Below are 14,269 nucleotides of genomic sequence, written 5' to 3'. Positions count from 1 at the left end.
CACAAAGAGGTATAAGCAAAAAAGTCAACAGAGAAGATAAACAAGATGCTAAAATATCAGCAAAGACTAAATACTACACGATTCATTCAAAAAGCAACAGAAAAGAAGAAAAGAGGGACAAAAACCAAGCAGAATAGAAAACAAATACCAAGATGGGACACAGACCTATCTATAGCATTCTTTAGATTAATTGTAAAAGAAAGGGGTTGTCTGAATGAATAAAATAGCAAGATTCAACTATATGCTGTTTATAAGAAACACACTTTATAAAGGCAAATTACCAGTAAGAGACTGAATAAAAATACACCATGCAAACACCAAAGATAAGAAACAGGAGTGCCAATATTAATATCAGAAAAATAAACATCAAAAAAGATCATTACTGGATATCAAGAGGAACATTCCATACTGATGAAAAGGGCAATTCATTAAGAAGACAGAGCAATCATTAATAAGCACATATCTATCAAAAGAGATGCAAAATAGAAGAAACAAAAATTGATATAATTAAATGGAAAACTGGATTTACAACCACAGTTGGAAATTTCAACACCTCTCTCAGTAGGTGAAAGAATAAGTAGACCCCTCTCTCCTCCTGAAATCACTAAGGATATAGATTTGAGCCCCAGGAACCAATGTAATCTGAGATGACAATAATGAAATTTTACACCCATTCAAAGACACATGGAACATTTAGCAAGACAGACTATATGCTGGGCCATAAAATCAGTGTCAATAATTATCAAAGAAGTTCTAAATAATTCATGAGTTAAAGAAGAAAGCACAGGAGAAATGAGAATATACCTTGTCATGAACAATAGTAAAAAGACAACCTATCAAAGTATGAGGGATGTGGCTAAGCAGTCTAAACAAAAATTTAGTTTTATTAGAAAATACATAAAATCAGTAAGTTAAGTTCTCACGTTAAGAAGCTAGATAAAAAATAACATTAAAATACAAAACAGGAAATAATACGAACAAGGAAATAAATAAATGGAAAAAAGAGAGAAAAAAAATCAATAAAAAGAAAAAAAATCAAAAAGTTGGTTCTTTTAAATGAAGTATTCCTTGAAAAAGACAAATTACCAGAAGCGATCCAAGAAGAAACAGAAAAATCTACACAATCCTGTATCTGTTACAGAAATTGAATCCATAATCAAAACCATTCCACAAAAATAAAAAAACTTTAGGCCCAAATGTCTTCGTTGGTAAACTCTACCAAAAACTTAAAAAACACACACACACCCTATACATACTGTTGGAAAATAACAAAAGAGGAACTTCTTAACTATTTTTATAAGGTCAGCACAATCCTTATAACCAAAACCTGATAAAGATTTAAAAAAAGAAAAAATTCCAATCTAGTATTTTTCATGAAGATATAGAAATACTTTTTTAAAAAAAAGATTTTATTTATTCATGAGAGACACAGAGAGAGGCAGAGACATAGGCAGATGGAGAAGCAGGCTTCTCACAGGGATCCTGATGTGGGACTCAATCCCTGAACTGGGATCATGCCCTGAGCCAAAGGCAGGCACTCAACCGCTAAGCCATTCAGGCGTCCGAAGATACCAAAATACTTAATGAAACATTAACACATCAAGTCCAGTAGCACATAAGAAGGATAATACATCAGGACCAAGTAGGATTTCTCTCAGGAATGCATATCCAATTACACATTCGAAACCAACTGTTGTCATTCAAAATATTAACAAAATAAAGGACAAAATCATATGACAACTTAAAAAGATACAGAAAGGCATCTGAAAATATTTAACATCTATTCAAACTTACAGCAAACTGGAAATGGAAGGCAACTTCCTAAACCCAAAAGAGGACTAACTGGCCAATCTAAAAGCCAGGCTTCCTGGGGAAACACTGGACTTCCTCTAATACTGGAAACAAGACAAGGATATCCATCCTTCCCACTTCTATTTGACAATACACCAGAGGTGCTAGTCAGTGCAATTAGGCAAGAAAAAGTAAAGACATAAACACTAGAAAAGAAATAAAACTGTTGTGAATAGTATGCCAATGGATTGTGTGCATAAAAAACCCTGTGGAATATTAAAAGAAAAAACTATAAGTGAATTTTAAAAGGTTGTAGAATACAGAGTTGATATACAACAATTAATATGACTATACAGAAGCAGCAAACAATTCAAAAATGAAATATAGGAAACAATTCCTTTTATAATAGCACCAATAATATAAAATATTTAGGAAGAAAATTATTAGACCTGTAAGACTTCTACAGAAAAAACTACAACACAGTCTGAATGAAGAAAGAGGTCAGAGGACTGTAAAATTTATGTGGAATACATAGGATCTAGAATAGCCAAAACAATCTGACAAAGAATAATAATGTTGGAGGGTTTATGCTACCTGATTTTAAGACTTACTATAAAGCCACAGAAATAAGAAAGTGTGATATTGGCACAAGAACAGGCATAAAAATGATTGGAACAGAACATTCTAGAAATAGACCTAGACATACATGGTCAATTTATTTTTGACAGAAATGCCAAGTCAATCCAATAAGGAATGAGAAGTCTTTTTCACAAACGTTGCTAGAACAAGTGGATATCCATATGAAAAAAAACTAAATCGTGACTCTTATCTCATTCCACATACAAAATTCATTTGAAATGGGTCATGATTTAAATGGAAAAACTAAAACCATAAACCTTCTGGAAGAAAACTGGTGAAACCTTAGGACAGGCAAAGATTTAATCATAAAAGAAAAAAATCATAAACATGACTTCATCAAAATTAAAAATATCTGCTCATCAAAATCACTAACAAGATGAATATGCAACCCCAGACTCAAAAAACACATTTGCAGCACACTCATCTATCTAACAAAGGATGTATCTCCAGAATACATAAAAGAACTCCCACCGATCAACAGTAAAAAAAGACAAAAACACAACTAGAAAATGGGCAAGAGACTTACATAACCACCTCAAAATGAAGATACCTGAATGGCCAACCAGCACATCAAAAGGTGGTCAACATCATTAGTCACCAGAGAAATGCAAATTAAGATCACAATGTAATATCCAACGTAGTACCCTCTAGAATGACTGAAATACAAGGCTGACAATAGCACTGTATGTTGGCAAGGAGGTAGAGAGACCAGAACACTCACAATACTAGAGGGATATAAAATGGTACACCTAGTTTGGAGAACTATTTGGTTGTTCTTATAAAGGTTAGCACACACACGCTTATCCTGAGAACCAACAATGTTACTCTTAGGTACTGACTCAAGAGAAATGAAAACCTATGGCCACAAAAAACTTTTTATAGAAACATTCATAGCCACCTTATTTATAATAGTCTCAAACCAGAAATAAACCAAATATCCACCAACAGGAGAGGAGGTAAATGCTGTATATTCATACAGTGGAGTACTACTGAACTATGAAATAATAAACTCTTGATACCACAATATCCAGGGTCAATTTCCAAAACATGTTAAGTGAGGGGTGCTTGGGTAGGGCTCAGTTGACTGAGCGTCCAACTCTTGGTTTCAGCTCAGGTCATGATCTCAGGGTTGTGAGACTGAGCCCCATGTCCAGCTCCATGCTAAGCATGGAGTCTGCTTAAGATTCTTTCCCTTTCTCTCTCTCTCCCTCTGTTCCTCCCCCAACTCACACACTCTTTCTAAAGTAAATAAAATCTTTTAAAAAGTTAATGTTAAGTGAAAGAAGTCAAACATAATACAATATGATTCCATATGATTCCATTTTTTATAAATTCTAAAAATAATCAAAATTAATGCCTACTCACAGATACAAGATATGGACACTTAGGGCAGTGGGGCTTGGGGTTGCTTGTAAAGGGACTCGGGGAGATTTTATGAGGAGACGGAAATGTTCTATGCCTTGCTTTAGGTTGTGGAAACATTGCTGTATATAACTCTTAAGACTCTGAACTAAAGTTTTAGATCTGTTCATTTTATCATATATTAATTATGTCTCAATTGTTTTTTAAGAAGGCTTCACACCTAGCACAGAGCCCAACATGAGGCCCGAACCCATGACGTTGAGATTAAGCCCCTAGCTGAGATCCAGAGTCAGAAGCTTACGTGACTGAGCAACATAGGCACCCCTATGTCTCAATTTTTAAAAAATCTCTAAAAAGCCATTTAAAAAGCATAGAGAGTGGCAGTTAAGTGTTTGCCTTCAGCTCAGGTCACGATCTCAGAGTCCTGGGATCAAGCCCTGCACTGGGCTCCTGCTCAGCGGGGAGTCTGCTTCTTCCTCTGCCTGCCACTCTGCCTGCTTGTGTTCTCTCTCTCTCTCTGTCAAGTAAATAAATAAAATCTTTAAATAAATAAATATTTTTTTAAAAAGCATAGAGGGCAATCCAAAATATTAGCACCCAGATTGCTTCCGAGTGATGGGACTATGGCTAATATTTTCTTCTGTTAGCTCACACTTTTCTCATCTTTATCATTTTCTGTAATGAACTTTTCCATTTTCTATACCCACTTTTTGCCTCACAAAGATATATGTGACCACTACATATCTTCTGAAGAATTATGGGTAATGAGGGCAAAGTACATCAAGTTTTCTTTCTGTAGCAGGCATGTGGTTCAGTGTCTCCATGGGATCTGAAACGAGGTCAGAAGGCCAGGCAGGAGCATCACAGTGGACTGGGGAGGAGGAGAGGGAGGGTGAATCAGACCCAGACAAGTTCAGCTCTGATCCTGGCTCCCTCCCTGAACTGGTGGGTGGGTCACAGTGCCTCTGCTTCCACACCCCTGAAATGGGAATGACATGGATCCTGCCTGCCTCAACGGAGTTCTGTGAGATTGTTAACTGTAAGAGCTGCAGGCCTACATGGCACAGAAGGAATTAGGGGAGCAGTAACTTCTGACGTTATGTGGAAAGTTAGGGGAAAAAAAGACTTTCTCGAAAGTCAGATTTATGACTTACAATCCTGTGAAAACCAGAAAGAAAAGCTACTGCTAGAACAACTCTGCCCTCTTAAATCAACAGCCGAGAACTCTTACCTGTTGGTGTGGTAGTAGTGATTCTGCAGAGCATAGGATATGCACTGAGTGTTTAACCGTTTTCTCTCAACCTCCTGCCAAGTATCTTCTGTCCACTTTCTCTTGATCTGCTTCTCCTCACGTTTTTTCCCCACATATTGGGCATAGGTCTGGATCCGATAGCTTTCTGCATATTTGCTGGTATTGACAGCTAAAAGAAAAAGAAAAAACCCGTATAAAAAAGTCTGGCCTCATCCAAAATGTCACTTTGAAAGGTGGCCTGAGATAGTCAAAGAAACCAGAAATTTGAGTCTTGAGTTCTAACCCCCAGCTCTGCCATTGAGAAGCCAGGCAGCCTTGGGAACGTCCCATTGGCTCTCCAAAGCTCAGTGTTTTCATCTGGAGAAAAGACTCACTGTGCCCTAGTCTTCCCAATGGCCTGAGAGCGCTCTGTAAACTATAAAGAACCATAATGGTGGTAAGTGAAATGTATTTGCAGGAAACATTACTGCTTGAAAATTACTCATTTTCAGTGTAAGAAGATGGGGAAAAAAAAAAAAAAACCACAAGGGAAAACTGTGAACCCTGTTATAAATGAAAACCAAAGCAATACTGACAGCTGAGCTGACCACCGTGTCACATACTGAGGGTCTACCATATGTGCCCTGGGCTTTCGCATATGTGACATCTCATCTCACAGCTCCTCCACCTGCAGAGGAGGAACTGCCTCTACTCAGGAGAAAAGCGGAGGCACGTGCCATGGGCCGCACCGTGGATCAGTGGCAGTGCTGGGATGCAAACCAGGCTGCGCCAACCCTAAGGACAGGGCCTTTCTTGTCACTCTGCACCTCGCTTTGAACCCTGCAAATTCAAGATAACTCCACAATACTTGAGACATGCCTCTTCTCCTTCCGCTTTTAAAGACTGCTAATTCTCTGTAATGTGCCTCTGGCTGGCAGAAGCACTTGAAAGCTGGAGCTTATTCCCTCCCTGGTGTTAACATTTCACTAAGGCCAGGTCAGTTTCCTTATAGTCTTTGCTGCCTGCTCCTCTGAGGCTGGTGGACAGAACGTGCTGGGAGCGTGGGAGCGAGGGCTCATGCAAGACCTGGTGGCAGATGGGCAGCCACGTGCTGGTTCTGGCTCCTGCGGTCTGAGCATACACTCTCCTAGCCCGCCGGCACTACCAATGGTTACTACCCAAACTGGCGGTGAGACAGTGAGAGCCTGGCCACGCCGGTCAGGACTGTTAGGAGCAGACTTGATACCTGGGCAGCTGCAAAAGCACCATGATGTCTGAAACAAGTCTATGTATCCACTCCTAGCAAAGTTCTTTTTTTTATAAGATTTTTTAAAGATTTTATTTATTTATTCATGAGATACAGAGAGAGAGAGAGAGAGAGAGAGAGAGAGGCAGGCAGAGGGAGAAGCAGGCTCCATGCAGGGAGCCCAATACGGGACCCGATCCCAGGTCTCCAAGATCACACCGTGGGCTGAAGGCGGGTGCCAAACCACTGAGCCACCCGGGCTGCCCCCCCCCCCGCCACTTTTTTAAAGATTTTATTTATTTGAGAGAGAGAGAGAGAGAGAGGTTACAAACAGGGAGGAGAGGGAGAGGGAGATGCAGGACCCAATCCCAGGACCCTGGGATCATGACCTGAGCCCAAGGCAGACCCTTAACTGAATAAGCCACCCAGGTGCCTTCCTAGCAAAGTTCTTGGTACAGAGTCATTCTCACTAAATACTGTGTGAACGAACACATGGCAGAAGAGAGTGGTGACGGGTATGCGGTCCTTCAGCACGTGAGAACCAGACGAGGGACTCTAGTACATTAAAGACCTTGAAACAGAAGGAAAGACAATTGTATGAGAGGCAGATGCTGCACATATCCGACACCTGACACTTTTCATCTTCACTCCAAGTGGACTGGATTTGACTGAAACTTCTAAGCACAACTGTGATTGACAGAATGTCATGCTCTAAACCTAAATGTTTAGCATCTAAGGAGCAAGACATAACAGCCACCACCACAAAACAGGAAAAAAACACTACTCTTTAAAAACTACAAATTTTTACTATGATATTTATAGAACTTTTCAAATGTCCGCTCTAAAGTTAAAGAGAAAAAAAAAGGAAGGAGAACCCCAGGATATTACAGAAGTTCCCTATTATTAAACAAAGTCTCCTAAAGAAGGAGAATGAGTTACTGAAATGTGAGCTCAAAGCAGCGTACTCTGACTCATTCCCAAGGAGATAAACAGAAAAAGCATCCGGTCCTGGAGATGTGTGACTGACCAAAGTCACTCCTAGCACAGAACCACGGAAATAGGATCCTTTCTTCAAAGTCTTATTCCTTGGGGCAGCTATTTTTCCTGCTTTTAATGGTCCACATTTCTGACTTTTTCTGTTCATTTAACTACCGGGCCATTTAAATATCCAACAAACCAACCATCCATGCTTCCACCTGGCAAATGTTCACTGTCCCAGGAACTTGTTAGATATTTGGTAAGTCAAAACAAAATTTCCACTCCCTTAAGCTTATCCTGTCACATGCAAAATGCATGTCAGGGTGATCTCTCTGTAAGCCTAAGCCTATCTTACTAATACGGGTTAGGCTATTAGTGAGATCCATAATGAGAACCCACAGACTCTACCATCATTATTTGGTCCTGATTGTTGGCATATATGCATCTCCTGGATTTTCCTTGTTAAGTCCCATTCCTTATTCCAGCAGGTTTATTCTGCAAGCAGGCCCCAAAGGGATGGCATCTGCAATAATCCCACTCTCGAGTTTCACTTGGACTCCCAAGTAAAAGAGGAGGCTTGAGTCAATATTCCCCATGAAAGCAAAGGTGATGATAGGGTCATAAAGGAGCCAAGATGATCTATTTAACAGTATCCGGTTGTTTCCAATAATTGAGCTCACAGCCCCATGGACAAACGTTACAAACAACTCCCTAACCACGGTGGGGAATTCATCCGAGCACATGTGGAATTAGGATCACTTAAAAGGGGAAACAAATAACAACCCACTTTTCACCGCTGGCCTTCACATGGCAGTCATTTACCAGCATTCCTTCACGTCCCAGCAGCTCTGGAGCTCTCAGCCTTTAATCTAGAAGCCAAGCTCTGGCTCCAAGCCATCCCTCCTCGAATGGATGAATCAGCAAAATGAATTGGCTGTCAGCTGTGTCCTCCAGTGATTCCAGCTCGCCTGTCAGAGGCAGCATGTAGCAGGCTGCTTGGTAACACTAGCCTTTTCCAAATTTGTCAGGGAAATGATTCAAGGCCATCTTTCGATCGTGCCACTTGGTTAGAGCCTCTAGGGAAGAGCACATGCCGACAGCCCTCCCTGCTTCCTGGTAGTAGGTGAGTGAGGGCAGCTCCCCTTACATAGGCTCACCCACTCACAGGGTCCCTACACCAGATTTGCTCATCTCCTGACACCCTGCACCCGTAACAGCATTTAATCTTCACAAGGGCCCTGTGAGGAAGGGATGCCCTAGTCACCAAACAGATACAGCTACTGAGATCAGAAAAGTTAGGCTGCTTGCTGGAAGTCTTGTAGGTAGGCCACAAAGCCAGTTTGGAACTAAGACACAACACATTGCGTCTTGGTTACGATATATACATATGTATATGTATATATATATTACTGCCACATGTCTGCCACATTTTTTTTTAAAGATTTTATTTATTTATTCATGAGAAACAGAGAGAGGCAGAGACACAGGCAGAGGGAGGAGCAGGCTCCATGCAGGGAGCCCAACGTGGCACTCGATCCCAGGTCTCCAGGATCACGTCCTGGGCTGAAGGCAGCACTAAACCGCTGAGCCACCAGGGTTGCCCTCTGCCACATTTTTGTATGTATTTGTGTGTTTACTGAGACTGGAACTTGGCTTCTAAAATGTGTCCTTTACTAGGAGTTTTAAAGAATTACTTAAAATGTATAGATTTTTTTTTCCCCTAAAACTTAAAAAGTTTCCATTATTGTCAGGCAAAGTCTCTCCAACTAACTTGATAGATGATGATTATGGACAAGATGACTTAAGATACAGATGCCTTCCTAAACTGATCTATACATTTAATGCAATTCCAGTAAAAACAAATTCTACATTTTAATGACACATTGAAAAAATTTAAAAAGGAATTAAAAAAAAATCTCAACAGAAAACAGAGCAGGGTTAGTCAGGGACTGGGGGAAGAGGTCAACCACAAAGGGGATGAGGAATTATGGGGGTGATGGAGCCATCCTGTATCATCACTGTGGTGGTGGTTACATGACTGTACACATTTGCTGAAACAGCTGTACAACAAAGAGGGTATCTCTGCTGTATGGAAATGATACCCTGATTTATTCTGTGGAACTGGGGAAAGGTTAACTCCAAAAGTTAAACAGAAGAACAAATGGTCCAACAACTGCCCAGACATTTCTGAAGAAGAATAATGAAGGTGACATGCCTTGTTAGCTATAAAAGCTTATTGGAAAGCCAGAATAATTAAGATGGTGTAGTAATGGTACAGAGATCAACAAACTGACCAATGGTGTAGAAGAATCTAGAAACAGACTTTCGCATCTGTGAAACTTTGATTTTTGACAGAGACAGCATGACAGAGAATGTGGAAAAGGAAAAGTTGGAAAAATTGTTTATCCATAGGAAAAAAATGAAATTGGACTCTTAGTCACACCATGCTGAAAAATCAACTCCAGATGGATGAAGAACTGAAATGTCAAAAGCAAACTCTGAAAACTTGAAAAGAAAATATAAGTGAATATCTTTCTGAGCTTGAAGTAGGAAAGAATTTATGAAGATATGAAAAGTGTTAAGCAATAAAAAAAGGTCAATTAGTATGACTACATTACATTAAAATTTCTGTCCGTCAGTAGAGACTTCAGAGAGTGAAGACAATCCACAAGCTGGAAGAAGATATTTGTAATGCATGGAACTGGTGAAGCACCAGCAACAGAATACATAAAAACACCTACAAATCAGGAAGAAAATGCACAACAAAAGAATGGGCAAAGACAGAAGAGCAGGCACAGTCATTTCATAGAAAAGGAGGCGTATAATGCCAGTAATTACGTAAAGAGATGCTCAAGCTCAGGCAAAGACAAATTATGAGAACAATATCATTTTGTGTCTGTTTTGCTGGCAAAAATCTGAAAGACCGCTAACAGCATTGGCTGGGAAGATGCAGAGCAAGGGGATCTCCATTGGTACAACCACGGGAGAAAACAATAGTTTTTCTCATGTAGTGTTGATCATTCACACATCTTATGATCCAGCAATTCCACTCCTAGATATATACTAGTACATGGGCATTTATGAGGTAAATCCAAGAACTGTTTTTTAAAAAGAACACATTGTTTATACTAGCAGAGAGAGAAAAGGAAAGAAGCAATCAATCCCAGTCTTCGCCAGCAGGTGAATGGAAGAACTGTGCTATATTCCCACAATGGAATATCGTCTAACAGTAAACATAAATGAACTGTAGCAACACATAATAAAATGAGGGGATCTTAGGAATGTAATGGCGAATGAGAAACCCCAGTCCCAGAAGGTTATTTGTAGTTTGACACTCATTTTACTACATTCTAAGACAAAAATCAAACAATCACACCAGCAATATATCCAGGGAGGGGTGTGTGTGTGTGTGTGTGTGTGTGTGTGTGAGAGAGAGAGAGAGAGGGAGGGAGAGAGAAAGAGAGAGAGAGAGAGAATAAAAAAGCAAGTAAATAATCATCACAACTTTCAGGAGAGCTGTTGCCCCTGGCAGGGAATCAGGAGGATGGGATAAGGAGGACCAACAGATAGATGTAATTTATTAGCAATAGTTTAGTTCTTTGGTTGAGTGATGGTTTTACAGATATTCATGGTGTCTTAAACAAACAAATTCTTTAGGTTTTCTGTTGTTTATCCTGGCCAAGTTCTAAGGGCCATTTCCAGTACACACGGTCTAAGACAGAAGGTGTGTGAAAGACAAAGTAAGAATCTCTCCAAGTTCAATATCCTCAGTGACATGGCAGTGCCCCTATAGGGTGTCAACGAGCAAGCAGTGCCACGTCTTGGACCTTCCTCAGAAAGCAAGGCACGTCCTTGCCATATGGCCATCGCTGGCTGAGATCAGTGGGGAACAGTGGCTGCCGAGACAGTGGCGCACCATCGGCCCTGCGCGCAGCATCTGCAAAGGCCACTGGCAGCCACACTAAGTCTCAATGTCTGATGCCTACATCAGTCGCTAGAGGAAGGCGAAGCACTTACTGGCTACTTACTCTGCCAGGCAGGGGGAATCCTGTAAGCGTTATGCTGACTGCATAAGCAAAGACAGGCCGAGAAGAAGGGACGAGCCCAAGGTCAAGGTGACGAGGGTTTGGCTAGGATCTAAAACAAAGCCTATGCTCTCTCCTTGACACCACGTGCCCTGAAAGGGTCTTGAATGGCGTCATCCAGAGTTAACGCAGCCATATACACCTGCCTTCAAGAGAATCAGTCTGTCTATCCACAACGGTTCTGTGTACCCAGCAGAAGGAATCTCTGTGTGACAACCTGGTATGTTAACCCACTGGCAGAAGGGCTGTGTGTGGAGAGCAGCCTCTCCCAGCTCTGCCAAAGCAGCCCTACTCCCTGTCTCCACTAGGTGCTTTCACACTCAGCCCTGCCTCCTTCGGACACTCCTGAAGATAGCCCAGGGCCCTGGCCGGGGTGCTGCCAGGGCCCTGGCCGGGGTGCTGTGGTTTTCAAGCTACAACAGGGTGAGGCCAAGTGCTGTTTTGTGTTTGACTATTTATCTAAATATGAACATACTGGGATCCCTGGGTGGCGCAGCGGTTTGGCGCCTGCCTTTGGCCCAGGGCGCCATCCTAGAGACCCGGGATCGAATCCCATGTCGGGCTCCCGTTGCATGGAGCCTGCTTCTCCCTCTGCCTGTGTCTCTGCCTCTCTCTCTCTGTGTGACTATCATAAATAAAATAAAAATTAAAAAAAAATAAATATGAACATACTGAATACAAGTTTTCTCATGTTCCATATTACTTTGATCAGGTTGGGTTGATAACAGATTGACCGCTTCTTCACTTTTATCAGATAGAGAATGGCAGCTTTCATCTCAGCTTCTACTGAAAGCGCTTTAAAATCTTTAAAGAAAGGAGTTCAAACAGAAACAAAACACACTCAGCCCTAATGGTCACTAGAAATATTTTCCCATGTGCATGACTGGACGCCCCCTCAATCAATTGGAGAGAAGAAGCAGGGACTAAGGTGTGTACAGAACAGGGCCTCGAACAGGCGCACACTGCAATAGGGCTGCTGCCCCAAACAGGTCAGAGCGAGCCAGCCAGGCTGAGCAGCAGCGCCCTCCGCTCTACCCTCTGCCGTCCCCCCTTCTCCTCCTGAGCCAGTCCTTTCTCAATGCCCCCGTTCCCCACGTTTACCCAACAGGCCCATGCTCTCTGAGGGTTGGGCCCACACCCTGGCCATGTCTGTAGCGCCAGGATCCACCACAGTTCTTTTGTAGGAGGTTCATCTAAGATTATGGCAGGAAAGAGGGGAGGATAAGGTACAGCTTTTTTTATCTGTTGGCAGCCTGTGCATACCCAACAGAGCAAATTCAAAAACTTCAGTTAAGAAGTCTATGCTGAAGCCTGATCTGGTGCATGAGGGCCCTGGATGGCAAGTGAGGAGCGAGCTCTGGCGCTAAAGACAGGCTCCTAGGGGCAGGGACAAATACCGGGTGTCACCATGACGGAGCCTCACAGCGACACTGGGAAAGGAAAGCAAGAGCCACCAACAGCGGAGACTCGGGAAGTTGGCTGGCTTGCCTCGCACCCGGTGAGGACTCAGGACCCTGGTCCCTTGCTCTTTTATGCAGCAGGTACTTCTCTAACAGACAGTAATTATTTTTTAAAGATTTTGTAAAAATTAAATAAGCTCTACACCCAATGGGGGATGGAACCCACAACCCTGAGGGCAAGAGTCACAGGCTCACTGACTGAGCCAGCCAGGTACCCTGAGGGTAATTATTTTTTAAAAGCATTGAGACTGAAAGCATGAAAATGAAAAAGCTCCAGGCCTGTGAAGGGGACAGTCAGAAAAAATGAAGGAAGAGGCAGAGGGGAGGCGATCCCACGGAAGCTGGCCCAGCGGCCGTGCGTCAGAGATGCTGAGCATCCCCGAGGCCCCCTCATCAGCTCCGCATCACTGGGAGGGCAGGTGGCCGCACCCCTGCGTGCTGACAAGGCTGAGAGGAGGAAGCACATGCGACTGGCCCCACCACCTGAAGGTCACACCCATCACTGTGTGTTCCCTTCACATCACCTCCGCGATTAAAGACAGGCACTTGCTCTGCCCACTGCTCCCACCCTCATTCCACCTCCCAGTTCTCTAACAAAGGCTGAGGATGTGACAAGGAAAACACTCTCTACCAACTGGCTAAAGGTTGACATTTACTTAAAATCTATGCCAAGAAAGAGGCAGCAAAGTCACATGGGAAAATCACAGATTCCAAGGCCACAGAGGCCTGGGTTCAAATCCTACCCAAATCTTAACTGGCCTGAGGCCAGTCATCTGCCTCCCCGACTCTGTTTCTGTATCCATAAAATGGGCTCATGTATTTGCTTTCTAAGGCTGCTAGGAAGAGTGGACAGTGTGTGTGCCAAGCTTTTAGCACAGGGCCCAGCAAAGAGCAAGTGCCTAGTTAACTAAGCTACTGCTGTTAAATCACAAAACCCACAGTTAAGACAAAAAGAACTGTGCCTCAGCCAACAGAAGACGTTCTGCAGTTGACACAGGATTGGTGAGCTAGAACTCACTGTGCCTTGGTGTGCCCAAAGGGAGCAGGGCCTCACATAGCCTGAGTCTGCGAGGGCTCGTGGAGCCCTGCTGTCATGTAGAATGAGGATGCAATCTAGCATAACCTTTCCCATGCAGAAGCGTGGGGAGAAAATGGAAAATCCAGGAACCAGTACATCAACCGTACTCAACAAGTATAAAATCAAGGAGTCTTTAAGTATCATTTTTCAAAACTGTACTGAGGCCAAAGCATGTCAAACTGTTTTCACTAACTCTGCTGACGACACCACAGGCAGCTTTACAGACATTCATCTCAATCATTCGTTCCACAAACACTGGCGCTCGGTTATGTGCAGGCACTGAGGTATGGTGGAAGAAATGGAACATTCTCCGCCCTGAAGAGGCCCACAGTCTAGAGGAGAAAAAGGAAGGGAAGAGACTGGTAGCGAGCACCAGGTAGGCCAGGATTGAGACATGAT

At 42.5% G+C, this 14,269-nt stretch overlaps 1 protein-coding gene across 2 annotated transcripts in view; it reads right to left on the bottom strand.

Annotated features, from left to right (window-relative positions):
- The window catches only part of PARN (poly(A)-specific ribonuclease), a 155,195-nt gene that overhangs the window by 38,323 nt on the left and 102,603 nt on the right, over nt 1-14,269 (bottom strand). For both annotated transcript variants that reach the window (XM_035718207.2, XM_025416454.3), the window contains exon 22: nt 5,024-5,213. In XM_035718207.2, the coding sequence (XP_035574100.2) occupies nt 5,024-5,213 (190 nt within the window). The remainder of the gene's footprint in view (nt 1-5,023; nt 5,214-14,269) is intronic.

Source organism: Canis lupus, chromosome 6, assembly GCF_003254725.2.
Source record: "Canis lupus dingo isolate Sandy chromosome 6, ASM325472v2, whole genome shotgun sequence".
Lineage (NCBI taxonomy): Eukaryota > Metazoa > Chordata > Mammalia > Carnivora > Canidae > Canis > Canis lupus.
The sequence above is the reverse complement of the archived record's forward strand: the minus strand, read 5'-3'. Positions and strand labels throughout refer to the sequence as shown.